This window comes from Meriones unguiculatus, chromosome 14 (genome assembly GCF_030254825.1).
Source record: "Meriones unguiculatus strain TT.TT164.6M chromosome 14, Bangor_MerUng_6.1, whole genome shotgun sequence".
NCBI lineage: Eukaryota > Metazoa > Chordata > Mammalia > Rodentia > Muridae > Meriones > Meriones unguiculatus.
This window is the reverse complement of record NC_083361.1, coordinates 67,936,623-67,958,534: the sequence shown is the minus strand read 5'-3', so window position 1 is coordinate 67,958,534 and position 21,912 is coordinate 67,936,623. Positions and strand designations below refer to the sequence as shown.

Below are 21,912 nucleotides of genomic sequence, written 5' to 3'. Positions count from 1 at the left end.
AAAACAAAAAAACAAAACAAAAACAAAAACAAACAAAGTCCCCAAAGTCCAAGATGGGTTGGTTGGCAAAGTGCTTGCCATGCAGGCATGAGGACCTGAGTTCGGATCCCTAGGATTTATATAAAAAGTTGGATATAATTATGTCAGAGCATAAATTTAATGATGGGATGATAAGTTGAGTGTAGCAGCACGTGCCTGTCATCCTGGTGCTGGGGAGGTGGAGAAAGGAAGACCCGAGCTTGTTTCCCCAGCCAGTCTAGTCAAATTAGTAGCAACAGATTTAGTGAGATCCTCTGCCAAAAACTAAGATGGAAAGTGACTGAGGAAACACCAAAAGTCTTCTTTTGGCATCCACATAGATGAACACCCATCTGCACATACATGCACACATACATGTACACATACATGCTGCGCCTTGGGCATCTTGATGGCTGGGTTCTAAGGCTCTCTGGGAACTGCTGGCATCCTATCACATCCCTTAGTGAGAGGTGGTACTCCCTCATCAGACATGCCCTCAGGCAAAACTCTCATCTCATCTTGTTGACCACCGTGAATCTCCAAGAGCTTCACCCTGCCTCACAAACATCAACTGGCTGCTCAGTTGCCATAGCAGCTGGCATTTGTAGACTGTTAGAGCTTTAGTGGAGTCTTCCTTGGCATGGGGTTCATTTCCTTATTCCTCCAGAGATCCTGCTTCCTCCTATGTTTTCCTCATCTGTGAGAGCTCTGGGTCAGTCACTGCCATTTCTCCACTATACTCTATGGCAGCCCCCTCCCACCTGGGCCAGAAAGTCTCACAGAAGGAAGGTGTTTTTAAAAATCCGGGAGAGTTATTATTAAAAGTAATTTAAAAATTACTAGAGGCTGTGGCATCAGCAGGTTCGAGAAGATTAATGTTCCAGCCACAAGATGGAGGTGGTTTGCAACAACTGTCTGGAAAAAAAAAAGTCCACATCAAGCACACTGCCGACACCACTGGAGGAAAATGATGACAGCCCACACCAGCATCCCTCGGAGCTAGACTGTTTTTTAAAAGTGGTACACAATTTTTAAGGAACACGAGTCTCTGGAGGTTATGAAATGCCCAGTTGGATAAATCTAGAGCTTTATTACCAATAGAGGGGAATTCCTTCCCCTTTTCCCACTCTGCCTCCTTTCCCACCCTCACTTGACAACTGGTATGAATGCCATTTTAAAGAAGTCACATGAATAAAACTTTCAGTGCTAGAAGAAGTAACTTTAGAACTGTGTGTGTGTGTGTATGTGTGTGTGTGTGTCAGCCTGAGTGTGGAGGTCAGAGGACAATTTTTAGAATTCTGTTCTCTCCTTCCACCATGTAGGTCCTAGGAAAGGGACTCAGGCCACTGGTCATCAGGCTTTGCTGCAAGGCAACTTTCCCTACTGAGCCATCTCAGCCCTGTTTGGTTTTAGTATGGGTTTGATTTGCTATAGCTTCTTACATCCTAGACACAAGTCTTTTATGAGGAGTGCTTTGCATTACCCATTCGATGTCCCCCAGCTAAGGGTGAGAGAACAGGAACTCACCATTTCATTGATGGCTTTGATGAGAAAAAGGCTGTCTTTATACAAGTAAAAAAATCTGACAATACCTGAAACAGAAAGACAAGAGACTGTGAGACCAGGGAGCCAGGAAGGATTGGGGCGTAGTATCTGACTCTAAACTTACCAGCCTGTCCTTGCTTTACAGCCCCCGCGTGGCCTATGCTGCTCCTGGTCTCCCAGTCTCTCACCTTACTGTGAAATATTCAGTTTGTTCCTCTTCCCAGTCCTCTCCTACTTAGCTAGTGTTACCCACATTTTCTGGAAGTTTCTTGTAAGCACGCCAGCCATAGCAGTCCATTCTGCATCCCTAGCCCCCTACTCTGGCCATCATCCCCCATTTCTTTGCACTGGTACAAATGTTGGCTGTAAATGTGTTGGGTTCATAAACTCCTTTGAGAGAAAGGATCTTCCCTCACCTTTCCATGTGCCTTAACCCACTAGGGTGCCCCGTGCAGTTAATTCTGTTGAATTCAGGACGTGATTGTCACCTACCATGACTTCTTACATTCCTTTACATGCCTCCCAGTTACTTATAACCTACCTTTGCACCCATGATATAGACAGATCACATAAAGGCATTCTGCTCACTCTGGGTGAAATTCCAATCCATCTCAATAAAGATTCATGGGAAAGCTATTCCATGACACTGACTGTGCAAGGGACATCAAGGCAATCTACCTTCAAATTCATCAAAAGAAAGTAACACAGATATGAAACCATTTATATAATGGACCATAATGAATGTGGCTTTTTCTTTTGCCTAAAGTCCTCCTGTGTCCTCCACAGATATTCTCCAGGTATACCAAACCTGTGGGTGTTAAAATGTGCTTCAAATCACAAGCCCTGACACCTCATTCCCTTACTATTCTTCTCAAGGATGCACCCAGGCATATGATGTAGAAAGGAATCATCATCACCCACATTGCCCAGCATGTTCTCCTCACCATAAATACGTTCTATCATTAAGTCTTTTTGGTAGAAAGGATAATTGAGACAGGCTCTCCTGTAATTCAGGATGGCCCCCAAATCCGGATGTAGCTGAAGATGACCTTGAACTCCTGGGCCTCTTGCTTTTGCCTTGCAAATGCTGGGTTACATATATGAGCTGCTATTCAACATTATGTCTGTTGTCTTCCCCTCCCCGTTTAGAGAAATTAAAAATGTTATATTTATTTTTAGAGGGGGGCGCTCATGCCACTCATGCAGGCGGCAGTTAAGAGGACAAGTCGCAGGAGTCAGTTCCCTTCTTCCGCCAAGTGAGTCCTGGGGATTGAATACAGCATGATTGAACTAAAGCCCCTCTTCACAGCAGGCAATCCTGCCAGCCCTCTTTCTTTATTGTTTGTTTGTTTGTTTGAGACAGGCTTTCTCTGTGTAGCCTTGGCTGTCCTGGACTTGCTTTGTAGACCTGGCTGCCCTCAAACTCAGATCCACCTGCCTCTGCCTCCCTGAGTGCTGGGATTATAGGTGTGTGCCACCATGCCTAGCCAGAATTTCTCTCTTAAATGAAAAAAGCTGTACCCCCTTGCCTCTCTCTCCCCCTCACTCCCCTTCGGTTTTGACTTTTTCAACATTCCTGAGGGTATATCAGTACACCTGTGTGGGTGGAGCAGTGGCAGCTGGGGAGCAGGGCTCTGAGGGCTGGAAGGATGTGAACTTTGGGGCTACACTGCCTGGTTTGAAATGTCCTTGTGCCACTTATTTCTATTTACCTCAAGGAAATGATTTAACCTTTATGCTTCAAGATGTCTCTTCCAAACAGGACAATGATCGACTGCCAACTGTACTTCCCTTGGACAGGTGAAAAACCAAATGGACTACTATATGAAAAATGCTACACTAGGCTTGGCACACCTTACTTTCACGCAGGTAGATAGTAGTTATGACTACATGAGCAGAGAGAGCTTGCCGTGCCTTACTGTCCTTATACTTGGAAAAGAGATTAAACTGAATACCAGTCTCTAAATACCTATAAATTAATCTAAAAATGAAGAACAACAAATACCCATTTCATCCACAGGAACAATAAGCACTTCATTCCCCAAATCTGTGGCCCAGATGGAGACAACGTCCACCTTAAACTTCTCCCAAACATATATTCTTTTGAAATTTTCCAGATTATAGATTGAGAATCCTTTGGCTCCTCCAATAAACAGATAGTCTTGTGAAACAGCCATACCGCCAGGCATTTGGTTGATCTGGGAAAACATGCACACAGAGAGACAAAGCTAATTATTTTCAGCTGTCAATGCCATCAGGCCATCTGAGCTAACTTTTCAAAAAGGGGCAGGGCTCTTCCTAGACAACTCGCTGCCCAACATGTGCCTGTAGAAAATGCTCGCCCTCAGCATTGCACTTCGGGAGAGGCAGCCAGAGAGAGCAGAGGTTGGACTCCATCTCTTTTCTGAACATGAGCATGACCACAGGTCTCCTGCTTTATTCATTCAGCCTAGCGTTCTGTGGGGAGAACAACAGCTAGATCACTGACGGTTCTCAGTTGCCAAGTGTTGAGGGGGACTCATACATTAACGAAGCCTTTTAGTGTCAATAACACAACATAAAAAGCATTTGTATAATCTTCAGTTGACCATAACACGTCACTTCCCACTGCCAGATCTTTTTGGACCAATAGCAGCATGCTTACTGTCTCTCAGAAATGCATCTGTATTACTGATGGACAGCTCAGTAGGAATTCCTTCCCTCCCTGAATCAGGCATTTTTATAACACAAGTGAAAATCAGGCGCTCCTGTTTGTACCTGGATTTCTGTAACTGGAGGGTAGATGGTAGGCAGGACCCGGTTTTTCTCAATTTCCCTTAAAGCTTCTCTCTCTTCAATAACTTCCCATGACTGGTCAAACAGTTGGTTCAGCACCTTGTTGATCATTCGGTAAGGCTGAGGCAGGGAATCCAGTTCTCGATCAATGTCCAGGAAGACAAAATCCTTTTCATCATCCTTAGGCCAGTCTGTCTCTGTTGGAGATGGAATCTCCAATGGTCCCTTGATAAACACAGACATCCTTGACATCCTTTGCTTCTGAGCCTGACTTCCTTTGAAGGGTGACATCATAGCAGGTGGTACTGAGAACTTCTGGGAACTAAAAGCTAGGAAGCAAAGTGAGCAGAGAGACTTGTAGAAAAACATAAACAAGAAGTTAACCTTGTCTAGCACAGCATCCTATGGGAACTGTCTCAGCCTGGACTTTCTTATGTATTTTAGGGGTGCTACCATATTCTGGGATCTTCATATTCATAAGGGTACCAGAGGGGACAGATATCTCCCAGGCTAACCCAAGATGATGTGAACTGTGATGAAAGAATGTGGCACTTTGTTGTCTTTCTTCAACTCCTGATAGGACAAGTAACCATCTTTTGTTCCAAAAGGAATCCATTCACGGCTAATACCTTTCCCTGGTTGTCTGCCTTTGAAAATGGCTCTGTTCAAGCCACTGAGTCTCCTGGTTTCTCTTCCCTCAGGCCCAAACAGATGCAGCTCAGCATTGCCAATCTTTGGGGGGCAGCCTGTTGCTTCAGCAGTTTCATTGGTGTGATAGGCCCCATGCCTTGACTCTTTGAAAGTCTACAGAAATGTCTGTGAGGTGGACAGAATACTGACTAAAAACCCTACAAAATTAGAATAATTAGATATTTCCAAAGTATTTAAAACTTAGCAGCTCTTCTCTATATATCTTTATATGTAAAGCACAAGCCTATAGGAAGGGATAGAATAATTTGAATTTCAAAAGCTTTAAAGCTGTGTACAATTCTGTGTAAAGGGATTTCAAATGTCATTGTTTTTATTACATTTTTCTGTTTATTTGTGGGTGTGTGGGTGTGTGTGCCATAGTGCATGTGTGTGTCATAGTGCATGTGTGGGTTCAGGGAACACCTTCAAGAGTTAGTTCTCTCGTTCCACCATGTGAGTCCCAGAAATTTAACTCAGGTCAGAAGGCTTGGTGGCAAGTGCCTTTACCCAGTGAGCCATCACACCAGCCACTGGCATAGGTTTGGGGGGGGGTTGTTTTGTTTGTCTTTGTTTTTCTCTGTGTAGCCTTGGTTGTCCTGGACTCACTTTATAGCCCAGGCTGGCCTTGAACTCAGAGAGATCTACCTGTCTCTGCCACCGAGTGCTGGGATTGAAGGAGTGTGCCACTACAGCCAGCTCACTGTCATCGTTTCAAAAAGCATTTAATGAGGAAATTGGGAGGCAGTTTATGCTAAACTCAGGGTAGTATGGTCTTATATTGATAAAGTGGCTATGGTCTATGCAAATCCTATAGAGCTCCAGCTGCTATCACGGTCTTTCCCTACATGCTTGAGTACATATGTGATGCTTCCAGTACAGGAGGGACAAGGCTAGCTGATGCTCAGGCAAGGACCACTTGAGGGCATTAGTGAGGACACTAAGCTAATTCATTCACAGCCAGGAAAAAATGTGGTTTCTTTAACCAGACTAGATAATCTCAGTAGTTAGGGACAGTGGGTAGAACATCAGAAGGATCGAGAGTTGGTAGTGGAAAAATAAGCCCAAGAACAAATATTGCGCCAGTATCACTCATATGGAATGATGTATTAGAATATGAAAAACAAAACTGCCTTTATGCAACTTAACTCCATCTCAGAACAAAGCTTAAGAACATTTACAAGAATACAAAACAAAACAAAATTAAAAATCCAGTGTCACTTTGCAAACACCATTGTCCCCTGTAGCTGTTTACTGTTGGCTATTGTCAAACCCCATTGCATTCTTCAACATCCAGGCTGATGGCCAGCCCTTGGCTTGTGTTTCCTTTGTTTGCAGACAATACCAAAACACCAGGAAATCTTCATGCTCTGAGAACCAAAGAGAAAGACTGATTTATATGTGCTCCTCTTTTCATAGGGTTATTCCACAATTGATATCCCATGATTGATAATCCATTAGGGTGACTTCACACACCATAATGGCACTGGAACAAAGTCTCTGGGGGGAAATATCTGAGGATGAGACCTTCATCTTAAAGCATACAGTCCTAGCATCTTGCCCATGGTGAATGCTGGACCAAACACAAATAGTTCCATTTTCCTTCTGCACTGTAAACTGAGTGTTTGGATGGCAAGCCATGGTTTTTGGAAAGGTGAAGAATGAAAACCATAGAGTACTTGGGGTCCAAGAAAGATAATATCAGCAGGATCACCACTGGCAATTGTGGGCAGTTCTGGTAGTTTGTTGTCACTGTTGTTTTTTGAGACAGTGTATCACTATGTAGCCCTGGATGTCCTGGAACTTTCTAGGTAGATCAGGTTGGCCTTAAACTCACAGAGATTCACCTGCCTCCTGAGTTCTGGGATTTAAGGAACTCTTGATACTTTGACCTGTGCATCTTAACCAGCCTCCAATACCCCCATTTACTCACAATATCCCATGAGCTTTCGGACCTTGCTACAGGTCTTTGAGTTCCATGTTATCTTTATTTCCCTCCATGTCCTAGGTGAATTGCAGTCGAATTTATGATCATGAATTAAAATTAAATAAGAACACAAAATCCAGCATTTTTAATATAGGCTAATAAGAAGATTGAAAAACCCAGCATCTAATGATGTGAAATTATCAATGTTTGAAATACAATAAAAAAAAATCTCTAGTGTATGGAGAGTCAGGAATATAAGCCAAAATAAAGAGAAATATTAAAGAATTAAACCCAATTCAGAATTGTTGCAGATATCAGAGTTATCAAGCAAAGAGTTGTAATTGCTAGGCATGAAAGTGCATGCCTTTAAAGATTTATTTATTCCTATTTGTGTGTGTATGTGTGTGTGTGTGTTGCCTGAACATATATATGTGTGCCACATGCATGCCAGCTGCTTGTGGAGGGCAGAAGATGGCATCCCTTCCCCTGGAACTGGAGTTTTAGATGGTTGTGAGATGTCATTTGGGTGCTGGAAACCAAACCCGACTCCTCTAGAAGAACAAGTGCTCTTAACTGGTGAGCTATCTCTCCAGCCCCCAGTACATGCCTTTAATCCCAGAACTAGGGAGGCAAAGGCAAGAGATCTCTTAAGTAAGTGGCTAGCCTGGTTTACATAATAAGATCTGTCCTCTACCAAAAGGAAAAAAAAAAAAAAGACAAAATTCTTCTCTATTGTAGATTAAGTAGATAGGAAAAAAATAGAAAACACTGTTGTGGTTTGTTATAACAGGCCTGACCATCCTGGTTTGGGGGAGAAATATGGAAGACATTGAGAATTTGGACTAGAAAAGTAGTCAAATGCCATAAGTGAGGTCTAATGTATCATCCTTGGGAGACAGTAGTGCCGAGAGTGATATGAACTATGGAGGCCCAGCTCAAGAGGTATCAGAGGGGAACAATATTAGCAACTGGGCTAGAGAACATCCTTATAATAGAAGAATGTACCTGTTGTCTTGCCCTTGTCTCAAGAACCTGCCTGAAGCTATACTGAAGAGTAGAATTTTTGAAAATTTCATTGGCAGAGGAGATTTCAAGACAGCCTAGTATTGACTCTATCTTATGAGTAATTGGTAATTACTCATATGCAGGTATACAATGAAAAAGTGCAAGTAGAGAAAAAAATACAAAATGTACAATCTGAGGAGAAAAGGAGCATCAGGAAATTTAATGTTGGAGCCTTAGTTTGTATTTGAAGAGACAAAGAGAAATAGAATAAAGGGAGTAGTGCCTTAGGGTGAGACCAGGTAATCCTGCGAGTTGTGAAAAGGCCTAAGGAATTGTCTGTTCCAATAAAGCACCAACAAAGGAAAATGTATGTAAATGTAATTCAAGGAAGGGGCCAGGTTCATCCCAAGAAGGAAGCAGATCTTAGAAGCCTCGGCCACCTGGTTCAGGCTTTAGATTTAAGAAGCTACGGAAGTAAAGGGGATGTGGCATCTTCCTCTGCTGTTAAGGAAAACTATTATGGCCAGACATGTGGAAGGGGAGTCCCTAAAGAAGGCCTAGGGAGGCCACTGCATGACACTGTACAAGTGAAGCCTTGGGATCGGAGACCCCAAGATGCTGGAGGCGCCGGCGCTGTGGGATGTCTGCCAGGGAGAGCTACATAAAGGGAGTGGAGTCAGTCCAAGAGAGAGAAGTGTGTCCCAGTAAACAATACTAAAAGGAGTTGGCAATCTGATGGGCCCTTTGACATCAGACACAGTGTTACAAGATTTGGAGTTTTCCCTGCTGGCTTCTGTTCTTGTTTTGGTCCAATATTTCCTCCCTGTGTCTCTTTCCTCCCTTTTGTAATATAATGTATATTTTGTGCCATTGTATGTTGGAAATATTTAGTTGATTTTTGCTGTTACAGGGAGTTACAATTAAGATATTGCCTTTAGTCTCAAACACTTTGGACTTTTAAACTGTTGAGACGTGAAAGACTATGAAGATTTTGAAGTTGGACTAAATGTATTTTGCATTATGATATGGCTACAAACCTATGGTGGCCAGGGAGTTGAATGCAGTGGTTTGAATGAGAATGGCTCACAAAGGCTCATATTTTTGAATGCTAAGTTCCCAACTGGTGAAACTGCTTGCGAAGGATTAGGAGGTGTGGCCTTGTCGGAGGAAGTGTATTATGTGGGGTAGGCTTTAAGGTTTCAAAAACACATGCCATTTTCCAGTGTCTATCTTTGCCCTGTGGTGTGGTCTCACCACATAAGCTCTCAGCTTTTGCATGTTTTTTATGTTGCTGTTAAGAACAGAAAATAGTACACCACCTAGAAAAACAATCTGACAGTGCATTTTACAGTTACAAATACACATACTATATCAACAAGCCCTAGAAATTAAAAAAAAACCTATATTCACACAAAACTTGTGTGTAACTATTTATAGCTCCACTTACAATATCCAAGTATGGGAAATAGATTGAATGTTCTTCAGTGGATAAATGGATACATATAATGAAGCATCACTTGGTAACACAGTGGAATGGTGCTATTGTCACATATGACATGAACTAATATCAATATTAGAAAGAAACCAGTATCCAAACTTAAATACAGAGTGAGTCCACTTGTGAAGTATTTGCAAGTAATGAGATTAGCTCAGCTGCTTCCAGGGCTATCGGTGGGGGTGGAAGGACGGCCTGAGGGGGGATGTGAGGCAGCTTTGGACTCTGGATTCCACAATACAAATGCATTAGTCTACAGGTGCTTTGCTTACTGGTGCAGCAGCGGCGTGACTGTTAGGGGATAACCATTTCTGGTTTCTGATGGGATCTGAGGCCCACTCGAGGGAACGGAGTACTGTTGAACTGGCTAAAGACCTGTGCCTAGGCGCCAGCAGACAACCACTACTTTTGTTTTGTTTAAGAGGATATGTTGTCAAACTGTCTCCTAAATATTTATATTTACACTCATAGACTAGAACTGTCCTCAGCCTTGCTCAAAGAAACTTCTCTTTGCAGTGCTTGTGGTTAATGCAAAGATTCGTTGACCGGTAAGGTGCTAAGAGCAAGTGATTGCTAAATGCTTGGCCTTAAATGGGACGCCATATACTCTCTCCAATGCTCAGGGAAATTTTTCTAAAGATGGAGTGGAAAGAATACAAAGGCCAGATGATGTGGGTGGGAGTGCATGCCGTGAAAGGATGCCTTGGGAGCATGACGTGGCTGTGGCGTTGTGAACTCCAGCAGTTACAGTTGCCTGCATAGAGCCTGCACAAGACTGGGCCCTTAAACATTAAGTCATAGGTGGAGAAGGGTCTTATGAGGCTCCATCCTGTCTCCCCCAGGAGGGTGATGAAGTCACTGATGAGAGAGAGGAAGTAATTTTCTTCAGTGATGTAGCCACAGACTGGCAAGTTACCTGTGGTCCAGAGAATAGCTTCACACTATGCCCATAGGAATGACCCTAGTTATATGTCACAGAACAGAATCAAAAACAAAATAAAAAGGCCTGAAAGGGGAGGGATGTTGGTGGGCAGAGGAGAGGCGATGTCGAAGGTGGGAAGAGGATAAGAGAAGGTGGAAGAATGAGTGTGACCAAGGTGTATTATATACATGTATGGAATTGTCAAATGAGGGTGCCGCAGCCCCCTGGTGGGGCCCAGTGGAGGGTGAGGGAGGCTCCCACACCTCTCTATAATACAAGTTCAAAGCCAGCATGGTCCACAGAGTGAGTTCCAGGAGAACCAGGGCTACGCAGAGAAACCATGTCTTGGAAAACTGAACTGAAGCAAAGAAACTAACAAAAATTTTAAACAAGTATGTAGGATAATGGTCCAGTCATTCCAGTTCTAGGAGTGGAAATAAAAACACCTGCAAGCCTGATGCACAATGACTGCATTATTTCTAGGAGCACCAAAGGGGAAACAATCAGATGTTTTACTACTCGACAAGCAGATAAACTCTCACACTCCCTGTGGGAAAATAGAAGAATGCAGGGAAGACAGAACATCTCCTGTATGATTCGAGAATCACATTCCTATGTATTTGAACGAGAAAAAGAAAAACGTAAATTTCAAATGAAATACTTAAAGATAGCCATTTTATTTGTAATTGTCCCAAACTAGAGACCACACAAGCACAGTTCAGTGGCTGAATGGATAACTATAAAAACTACCAAGCGCTGATATGTACAACATGAAACGCAAGTGCATTATGGTAAGTGAAAGAAATGAGAAAAAAAATACACAATATGATTGCATTTCTGTTGTTGGAAATGCAGGAATACCTTGAAAACAAGTGATCTAAATCTCACACCTGCGTTCATCTCTGTCGTCAGACAGATCAACATGTACTCATCAGTTCACTGGAGTTCCTAGGGGGTAATTTGTACTTAGCTGGTTCTCAAAATATTCTTAGTATGCTATATAACCATGCCCGCAGGTGCAGCCCTGGCTAAACTCAGAATGTCACAAAGCAACCTTTCACCACCCAGAAAAAAAAAAAGATATGAAAGTAGGGTGGGGAGTTGGTAGGGGGAGAGGGGACGATTGAGTGAGAGGAGGATATGCCTGGGCCATGCTTGTAGAGAGTATTTCTTATTCTCTCAATGGCACTTTTTAAAATTAAATTTATTTTTATTTTTCTGTGCATTGGTGTTTTGCCTGCGTGTGAGAGTGTCAGATTCCTGGAACAAGAGTTACAGACAGTTATGAGCTACCATGTGGGTGCTGAGAATTGAACCCTGGTCCTCAAGGAGGAGCAGCCAGGGCTCTTAACCACTGAGCTGTCTCTCCAGCCCCTCAATGGTACTTTCTTCAGTAAAGGATGAGCGATTCATGAAACCAAGAGGATATCCTTACCTAAAACCTTATTTCTCTCTTCTACTCAAGTCAATGGAAATCGCTGTCCAAAGGATACCAGGATCTGCACAAGCCTTTCCCAGTTTCTCTAGAGGGAGAACCAGATGCTAACACGAGCACACACAGACCTGAAAACTGCCTGCAGTGTAGCTGTCTGCAAAGGTATGGGACAGAATTTGAATGTGGCTTGGGGTAACCGCACATTCCGTGTAAGGTCCCTTTCAGCTGTGTAGGTGGGAGCAAGAAATCAGAGGAGCTGTGCTTATTTCAAGGAGCCTTAGAAGTCTACAAGTCAGCCTGGCTTTCCATGTTATTGTAAGAATATATGTCAGCCCAGGAAATAGAACATACTTAACAGTATGTTACTTGTACAACTTTCAAATATCTAAACATAGAGTATGTAGGTCTGGTGTGGTATTCTACCTCAAGCCTGCAAGCGTTAGGGGCAGGTCTGACGCAGGGGATAGAGAAAAGTGGGAGACCTTACTTCGTGGCTATAGAGAGCCATCTTATAAAATCACTTCCAAGCAGCTGCTTGCAAGCGCTTCTGCCAGGGGTGCTGGACCTTCTCACGTGCTCTCTGAAGCTCCAGTCCCAACCTCTTTCACTGTGTTGCTCCTTGGCAGCCTCCATTGCAAAAAGCATAGCTTTCTTTCTTCCTCTTCTTCATCTCTCTATTCCTGAAGCTGCCGGGATTTACACTTCATCTGCCCTGTTGCTTTTCTTTCAAATGCTTAGGAAATTTGCCCTCCAGCTTCCTTTTGAGCCTGTTTCTAAATTCTTTTACTAACTCGCAATAGAGAGCCTTGATGTCCCTAGTAACGAGCAGAGCACTAGGTCTTGTGCCAGACAAGGGAGGACCTTGTACTATGTACATTGTACAGTGGAGTTGGCCCAGGTCCCTGCAGAGGTCAGTGAGGTGTAGCTCAGCTGGCTAGAGCAGAGAGGCTTTCAGAGAAGACTGGGAACTCACATGCTATCGGGTCGGGAACACGCAAAAGACACTTATTCTAAGTACTACCATTTCGCTTTCAGACTCCATTTAATCATAGGGAGAAACTAAGTTCAAGATCCCAGGCCCTAGGGGAGCTGGGGACTTCCCAATAGTTGAATAGTTTCCTTCTGCTGTAAGGACACAGTTGTCTGAGTCCAGACATCTTAGGGGCAACTTGTAGAAAGCAGTTGTCTGAGTCCAGGTCTCTCAAGGACAACTTCTGCATCTTACTAGCAGGGTCAAACAAGTTCGTGTTCCCAGGCCCAGGGACCTACTCCTATCCTTATTAATGGAAACTCCCTTGCTAAACCCCTTATGTCAACATATGATTAGACAATGCTAGAGCCCACCCTGCTCCCCCCGCCCCATGGTTTTATCCTTTAAGAATGCTGTGCAACGTCCCTTCAGGGTCGTAGTTCAGCTCTCAAGTCCGTCCTGTGGCCCTGATCAATCAGTAGTGGCTGGACTACCATACATTTTTGTCATCTTCATTTGAGTTATGCTGGCTTTAGGTTGGATTTAAGCGGACCCCAGAACAACCCCATCCTTAGCAAAGCACTTCTGGGGGACCCCCCTCAGCCACGTGACTGAGGCTGTGTTTGAGCAGGATATTCCCATGCTAGCCATCAGTCATTGCTGGAAAATAACATCACAAGGGATGGGAGAGTAGAGAAGCAACAGAAAGACAGGGAATAGGGGATGAGGGAGGACACGTAGGCAGCAGCGCTGAAAACGGTAATTACAAAAGAAGTGGGGCTCCACCTTCATGTTCCACAGAACCAATGGTCAACAGTGCAAGTTCACTGTGATCTCCTCTGTTCATGTTGAGCGTTTTAGGATTTCCTCAGGAAGAAATCGTTCGGTTTTCAATAATCCTAATAGAAAATTCTCTCACTTTACCCAATTCTCCTGCTAGAAACACATCAGGCCTGGCCCTGGGAAAGGATGAGAGGCCTGAGGTCTTAGGGGTCCTCCGCCTGAGAAGAGCATTTAGCATTCCTGATGGGGTTCACGGGTACCTGGGCACACCGGGACGCCTGAGGCAGGGGAATGACCCACTCGGTACCTGGGCACACCTGGACGTTTGAGGCAGGGGAATGACCCTCTCGGCGCCTCCACTTGGAAACCGAGACGGGAGGAGGCCAAGACAGCGCACCCCGTGAGACTTAGCTTTGTTCCCACCGCCTGGCGGCTTGGCGTCGCCTTAGTAACTACTACTTCCGGTCCCAACCGGAACTCTAAAAAGCCGCCCTTCCGAAGGTGTGCCCAGCCCTGTGTGGGCGGGGAGACCCGGTCCCACCCACCCCGCGACTGACCCGACCCGGAGTGTCCCCTGGGACCCGCAGCTCCCACGAGGGAGCGGGTGCGACGCGTGGCTGTGGGTGGGAGCCATGGACGCCTTTATCCGCGTCGCTAACCAGAGCCAGGGCCGGGACCGACTCTTCAGGTGAGTCAGGTGCCGTCGGCCTCCGCCCCTGTCCCGTCAGAACCCTGTGTTTCCTCTTGGAGAAGGTGGTAATGGTAGATCGGGGCACGAGGACGCGGCCGGCTGCCACTTGGGGAGTCGAGACCCGAGACCCTCCTCCCCCTAAACTCAGTGCCGCTGTGCGTGCCAGCCACCTCCGTGCCTCAGGAGGTGATCGCAGCCCACGAGTCCGTGTCTTCTAACTTTCCCCGAGAGGGGGAAACTGAGTCCCCACCGCTCAGCCTCATTCCTAGGCATTTCCTTTTGAGAGAAACTTTGGGTTTCTTTTGTACCTAAGGGAGTTGAACACCTGTGGCTTGGAGCGCCGGTGAGACACGCGGAAAGGCAGTTTTAGCTTCTTTATCTTCTTGGAAATACGGAGTTGTTAAAAAAGCTCTGTAAACCGTCAGATGTACAATGGAGGAAGTGTTTGAACGATGCCTCCAAGGTACATGGTGTACTTTTAAAATCACCAGTGAATGTTTAAAACTAATCCTTCTAAAAGAGAGAAATTTGTCTTGAGTGTTACTCTGTGATCATTTAAAGAAAAGGAAAGGGGGGAAACCTTAGACGTTTTATTTAACAACTCTTCTCTTCCGGATGTTTAAGTGCTCAGCCAATAATATAAACATAGAAAAATCGAAATGATGAGACTGTAGGAGATATACTGTACAAACCCTTCATTGCAGGCCTGTGGAGGAGATACTTTACGATCCCAGTTTCGCATATAGGGAAACTGAAGCAGGAGGTTAAGAAGAACTAATGTGGCAGAGCCAAAAGATGAAGTCCACTCAGTTGAGTCCAAGGCCTACCTCTTAGCCAGGCTGCCTTTTGTCTAACTTGATAGATTTTTCAAAATGGTTCAGAAGATACATGCTTCAATAAAAGTCAAAACATAATTTTAGTGTGCACAGAATGTAGTCTACACCGTCTTTTAATAAAACAGTAATTTAGGATATACGTATTCAGCAACATTTTATTTCCCAACCCTTTTTAAGGATCTGTATAACCATGAATAAACAAACTAGCATTCCTAAAATAATGCCTTGTTAATTACCTTACTTAACAAAATAATGCCTTACTTAATTACCCCCAAAGTAGCTCATCATTGTGGGAAATGCACCATTTTGGGGGAGGATTTGTTGGTTTCCTTTGAGAAAAATCTTACTCTGTAGTCCAGACTGCCACCCACGATCCTCTTCTGTCAGCCTTCCAGGAGCTGGAGTTGGAGGCATGAGCCACCAGCTCTGTGCCACAGTTTTCCTGAGAAGAATATTTATATCATACAGGGATGCCAATGCAATTCTAAGACAGTATGGACCAGCACCTACTGGTTTTTGTTTGTTTGTTGTTATTTTTTGTTTGTTTTGTTTCCGAGAGACAGGGCTTCTCTGTACAGCCTTGGCTGTCCTGGACAGGCTGTCCTCGAATTCACAGAAATCTGCTTCCCTCTGCCCCCTGAGTGCTGGGATTACAGGCGTGCACCACTGCACCTGGCATGTTGTTTTGTCTTGTTTTGTTTGAGACAGTGTCTCACTATTCAGCCCTGGCTGCCCTGGAATTCTCTGTGTAGACCAGGCTGGCCATGACCTCAACAGAGATCTGCCTTCCTCTGCATCCTGAGTGCTGAAAATGAACGTGTACACCACCACACCCAGGCCAACACCTAACTGTATTAAGTAGGCTGCAGATGCATTTGGATGTCTTTGATTCTAATGCGTTATATTTATCACCATGCCATTGTTATCATTGCAGGTGTGATAATAATCACTTTACTAAATGTACTGAACAGTTTTGTATAAAATACTAATTGGTTTTGAAGGACAAACAGTAGAGCTGTTAATTTGTATACTGGTGTGTATTTGGTTCTTTAGTTTTAAAAAGTAAAGGTTGAGACTGGACTTTTCACTTGTTTTTGGAGTTTGTTTCCTGTCACATAAGTAGTAAGTTTAAACTGTGTGGTAGAAAAGTTCATTTTGGAAATCTGGAAATCATTCTTCACAGGGACAAAGAGCAAATGTGCACCTTTGTGGAGGTGAGAGACACTTCTATGCAGTTTCTCACCTTGAGTACATCCGTTTTTCTATGGCAGCGAAGAGCTTTAGGGGAGCTGTATCCTGCATAGTTGTGGAGTGCTCTTTCCTAACCTTTGTGTTGCATTTCCATTGCATGTTCACCCTTTGGCCTCCAGCGCAAGGACTATTACAGAATGTTGCTTTTGTAAGAGCTTCAGCACAAGAAACTTTCCCAGAAAGTCTGCCTCAGCACGATGCTTCTCTTTGTTTTAGATCATATGTTTCTCCTTCCCTTCATGAATCAAATTTTATTTGGTTTGTAAACCATTTTCCTCATTTTTTTTTTTTTTTCATTTCAGAGCCACTCAACATGCATGTATGTTCCTTAGATATTTGTTAGAGTCTAAAGCTGGCAAAGAGGCAGTGGTAATGAAGCTCAAGAGTCTGGAGTCCAGTGTGAGCACTGGCCGTAAATGTAAGTACCTGTCTCTCAAGGGACAGTGGCTTCCAGTTTAAAAGCTTCAGATCCTGGATTTTACTGCATGCTTTCCAGCTCTTCATTTCCAGCCACCTAAGTCTTCCATGAAGCTGACAGTAACCCTGCCCAGTGACCCTGAAGAGGTTGAATGCTTGCTGTAAGCCATTCACAGATGTCTTTCTGTTCAAATTTGGTGCCATACCATAATATCCTCCTGCACAGTCATATCCACTGGGGCATACAGTGTGCTAGTTCACGTGAGTTCACATAATGTATTGGCAGTGCTCAAAATGAGCTTTGGTCTAGCATCAGTCCTTAAGTTCTATAAACCAGGATAGCCGTGTCCTAGGACATATGCCTTTTCCTCCTCTTCTGTTGAGGATTAGTGAAGGATCTGAGACTGTTTGCCAGGTAGTCTGGTGTGGAAGGCCAAGAGTGAAGGCAGAGGTTTTCACTGATAGATGCACTTTCGTATGAAGCTTCCTGGGAAATCCCGTGCTTCTCATAGTGATTGCATACCTGACTCCATCGCTTGATGAAAAGCAGATGTTTTAAGAGCAGATATATTAGGACGAGATGTAGAGCGTCCATATTGGTAACTTATGGGGAGAGATAAAATCACATGCTATAAATTATATTTAGTGCCAACTATGATGGCTGCGGTAGAGGGAAAAATATTTTGAAGGAGGTAGGATTTAAGTAAGAAACAAAGTGTTTGGCTGGAGAAACAAAGTGTTCTGAAAGGGAGCTTTCCCCTAGCAGAGGCTCAGCGCTCTGAGAAGCAAACCTTGTACTGAAGGATCCGTGTCAAATTAAAAACTAGTTTGGCAGAGAGAGAAGACTTAATTAGTCAGTAAGAGGGTTGGGAAGGGTTGGGTAAGATTTCTGGATGGCTTTGAAGGCCAAGATTAGAAATTCTGTCATAAATTTTCTAGAATGTCATTGCTGAGATGTCCTTCAGAATTTCACTAGTCTTGAAAGTCCAGAAGGTACTTATCCAGTGCCATTTAGCCAACTGGTCAAGAGCTGGAATGAGATTTCAAAACTCAAGTTTTGAAATAGACATTTTACATATTGCACTGTATTAGTTCATGGTAAATTCATGTCAAGTACTTTTCTGAGATTATGTTTTAGAGTAGCTGCTTCTGGGCAGTTACTATCTCAAATAACCCATCTCTGGATGCCCAGTAAATACCTATGCATGGATGACCACTAGTTGACTAATTACATGCTTGCATAAGGGCACACATTACAGTGGTTGGCTAATTCATCCAAGAGTTCCACATGACTGCTGATCACCATAGCCACTCGATCCCACCATTGCTCTATGCTCTTCTTCTATAGTTAGCCAGAGGAAGACGGGTTAGAATGGTAGTCAGATATGCTGCTTTCCCAAAGGCAGCATTTGATGGTGCCTTACTCTCTGTTTTACTGATGTGAAGAGACACCATGGTCAAGCCCACTCTTACAGAGGAAAGCATTTAACTGAGGGCTTGCTTACAGTCTCAGGGACTTAGTCCATTATAATCATGATGGCTGAGAGCCTGGAGGCAGGGAGAGTGGTGGTAGGCAGGTTTGATCTCTAGGTGTTGGGGGGGGGCTTGGAGTGGGGGGAGAAGGAGGAGGAGGAAGGAAGGAAGAATGAGGGGTGGGAGAGGGGAGATGACTGGGGGGGCCCGAAACCTCAGTGTCCGCAGCACAGTGACACACTTCTTCCAACAAGGCCTTAGCTCCTAATTCTTCTAATCCTATCAAAGCATTTTACTCCCTGATGGCTAATGGCCTATGGGGGGGGGGTGGGGGGGTGGAGGGTCGTTTTTAATTAAACCACCACAGATGGGAAATCAAATATATAAGAATGTTGGGGCTGGAGGTCATGTTAAGTATTCTTTTCCTTCTGAGATATAAAAGTTAATACCCATGATTAACCCTGCCAGGAATATACTGGAAATGAGTGCTAAGGCACTCCTTGGAATAAGGGTGATAAACTGTAAGGTCATTGTCTTTTGGGCTTTGCAGGATTAATGTAAAGGCTTTTTTTTTTTTTTTTCCTCAGCTAAGACTGAATCTCAACTGGCATCAGCTGCTGTGCCCTGAATCCTCGTCTCTGGGCTTCTGCTCCCAGGAAGTACTAATAAAGTATTGGTTCTCTGGGGTCTCTTTACAGGGTTCAGACTAGGCAATGTAGTCCATGCCATCCAGGCGACGGAACAGAGCATCCAAGCCACTGACCTCGTGCCCCGCCTATGCCTGACATTAGCCAACCTGAACCGTGTGATTTATTACATCTGTGACACTGTCCTCTGGGTGAAGAGCGTGGGTCTTACCTCTGGAGTCAACAGAGAGAAATGGCAAATGAGGGCAGTCCGCCACTACTACTATTTTCTCCTTCTGAGTCTGGTCCGGGATCTATATGAAATCTTGTTGCAGATGGGACAAGTTGCACGTGACAGAGCAAAGAGGGAGAAATCATCCCGGAACCCTCCTGAGTACAGTGTAGTCAATGAAGAAACCGAATGGCTGCAGTCCTTTCTGCTACTCTTATTCCAGTCTCTAAAGCGACATCCCCCCTTGCTCCTAGACACTGTGAAAAACATCTGTGACATCCTGATCCCCTTGAACCAGCTTGGGATCTACAAGTCCAATCTCGGCGTCGTAGGGCTTGGAGGTCTTGTGTCCTCTCTGGCTGGCCTCATCACTGTAGTATATCCTCAGTTGAAACTGAAGACCCGCTAGGGTGTTCGGAGGCTTGGAAGCTAACCGATCAGTGAAACAAAGTTTGTTTTTGTCGTGATGTCTACTGTGCTTAATTTTTTAATCATTTGAGCACCTTATCAACCTGCAGTGTGAGCAGAAGAGGGGCCAACAATGGAGCATAAAGACTGATGCATTTTTTAAATGCTGCAGTAACTTCTGAATTTCTGAATATCTTCACTTCAGCTAACATTACTGAGCATATTTTACAGTACATAGTAAAACATAGTGTTTGCTGAATGAATAGAGATGGAAAGGAAAGAAATCATAAAAGATCCAAAGAAACCAGAATTGTGGCTTGGGTTGTATGGGTCCTTGATACATACAAGGACCGAGCTGGAGTACAGTACTCCTAACTCTGGCTTTGGCCTCCCTTTCTTCCCATCACTGATTATCCCCCATTCCCACAGATTTCAGTACTGGGATGGAGGGGAACTGGGCTTAGAGCCTCTTACCCTGCTGGCCCTGGCCATTGCTGCATTGCGTCCTGATATCCAGAAGTAGACTCAGAAAAGCGTCAGTACCTTCGTGGTCTATGTTTTGCGTCTGTGGGTAGAAGCCTGTCAGTAATGCTATAAGTAAGCAAGCGAGCAGCTGAAGACACTGGAGCTGAAAGTAGGTAGTAGGTCACTGGTGCCCGTTACGTAATCCATGACAGATATGGAAGCTGATGCTAAAAAACAAAACTGATAACAGATTCATTCTGATTCTTTCCAAGATAGCTCCTGTGCCATCTCGTGACCTGCAGCAGCATTTCCAGACTCCTGAGTCCCTAGCCTTTCCCCCCTAAACATGCCCGTACCTGGACCCCACTTTAATTGATGGTTTCTGTTCTAGTCTATGAAAATCAAAACAATCTATCTAGACTTACCCAGATTGGTTTTATTTAAAGCTACACAATTTTAAAGCCACAGTAACTTTTCAGCAAAATAAGAGAATTTAAAAAGTTCCTGTCTATGAATGTAGAAATGTCAATTTTCTGTGAAAAATCAGAGGTATCAGGACAGCTGGGAGGGATAGGAAAGAATAGTGTGGCCACTGAAGAGGACGCGTGGAATGCTGAGTCAGTGGCCTTTGCCCATGCTCACTCCTCCCATTTCAGTCTTCCTATCTTGAGCTTGGTTAGCTTAGGTGTGTAGAGTGGGGAAACACTGGCCAGCAGGTAGGCCAGTGTCCAACTTATAAAGCCATATATGTATGTGTGTGTGTGTATATATATATATATATATATATATATGTAAATGTATATATATGTGTGTGTGTATAATTTAAGTGGAGATGAAAAATATGCACTAAATAACTGCTTCCCATAAATGTGATGAAGATTCTTGAAAAGTGGACTCAGATTCTTGCCATTCTATTTTTAAAGTGATAATGTGCTTTGAGAAAACTTTGGGGGGCTTTTGAGAACAATTAAGTGGCTAAAATAAGACAGATACATCTAAATGACTGTTTGTACTGTAACACATTAATTATGTCTAATAAATTTCTAGATAAAATCGACTCGTGCATCCTTGAATGTGTCTGGAGTGGAGTCTGTGGGAGCTCAGGGCTGGCAAGGTGCAGGCTGGGAGGAAGGCGCCAGGACTATGTCAAGGCTCGGGACTGAGAGGTTCCTTACAGATCTGTCCAGACCATTCCTGCCAAGGTGCTCTCCAGCAGCCTGGCAATGGGTGGCTAGCTTCTTCCTGGGGAAGCCTACTTTGAGTACATGGCAGTGTTTGAAGGTTTCTGCCTTGGTACTTTGGGCCTTAATACATTAGAGAGGGTGGAGGAAGGTGGAGAACCTTCATCTTCTAGAGTTTGTGTAATTCTCAGTGGAGCCTGCTACTTCAGCCTCACATCTTTCTCCTCAACTAACCCTCTCTACCGGGATCCACATTCCTGAGGGATTTCAAAAACTGAAAAGCCCTGAGGAGCTGCACACTCACGGTTGATTGAATATTGCTGCCGAACACTGACTCAGGAAGTATCTGGGTGCCCTGCTTGCCTTGGGGATCCACCTGAGCACAGAATGGCCGAGACCCCTGCTCCCCTGTAGTGGAAGGAGGGGAGCAGCAAGAGATAGCTCATGGTCCCCCATCCCCCTGTAGTGTCAAGAGAACTGCCTCTCCCCAAGAGAACTGCCTCTCCCCCTTTCCCCCCAGGATTTGCCTGGCTCTTTCCCTTTTCACCTCTCACCCACATTCTGGAATCTCTATGGAAGCAGCCAAAGGACCAGCTTCGTCAGCAGAGCTTTTAGGCACAGAGCCCTATATCCCCTTTGGCCCAAAGCCACTGCCCAGGATGGCAGACTGCCCTTTAGCCTGGGCTGTGTCCAGCTTCGAGCCTCCCAGATCATTTGTCCTGAACCTTGAAGTGAGAGCAGAGGCCACTTAACACGCTCCCCTCCTCCAC

At 44.4% G+C, this 21,912-nt stretch overlaps 2 protein-coding genes across 6 annotated transcripts in view; one reads left to right on the top strand and one right to left on the bottom strand.

Moving 5' to 3' along the window:
- The window catches only part of Wdr93 (WD repeat domain 93), a 44,662-nt gene extending 30,629 nt beyond the window's left edge, over nucleotides 1-14,033 (bottom strand). The window contains exons 1-4 of the mRNA XM_060367406.1: nucleotides 13,870-14,033; nucleotides 4,321-4,667; nucleotides 3,569-3,761; nucleotides 1,546-1,610 (exon numbers count right to left, since the gene is read on the bottom strand). Of these exons, the coding sequence (XP_060223389.1) occupies nucleotides 1,546-1,610; nucleotides 3,569-3,761; nucleotides 4,321-4,632 (570 nt within the window). The 5' untranslated portion in view covers nucleotides 4,633-4,667; nucleotides 13,870-14,033. The remainder of the gene's footprint in view (nucleotides 1-1,545; nucleotides 1,611-3,568; nucleotides 3,762-4,320; nucleotides 4,668-13,869) is intronic.
- A 31-nt stretch (nucleotides 14,034-14,064) lies between these two features.
- On the top strand, nucleotides 14,065-21,018 carry Pex11a (peroxisomal biogenesis factor 11 alpha). Of its 5 annotated transcripts, XM_021658939.2 has the most exons (3): nucleotides 14,065-14,250; nucleotides 16,643-16,758; nucleotides 18,929-21,018. In XM_021658939.2, exons 1-3 carry the CDS (start codon nucleotides 14,195-14,197, stop codon nucleotides 19,495-19,497), a joined length of 741 nt encoding a protein of 246 aa, XP_021514614.1. In that variant the 5' UTR covers nucleotides 14,065-14,194; the 3' UTR covers nucleotides 19,498-21,018. The 5 variants fall into 5 exon arrangements, with proteins under 5 accessions (XP_021514614.1, XP_021514615.1, XP_060223387.1 ...); XM_021658940.2 differs by lacking the exon at nucleotides 16,643-16,758 and having other exon boundaries at nucleotides 14,081-14,250; XM_060367404.1 differs by lacking the exon at nucleotides 16,643-16,758 and having other exon boundaries at nucleotides 14,082-14,250; nucleotides 18,818-21,018.
- The last annotated feature ends 894 nt before the right edge of the window (nucleotides 21,019-21,912 follow it).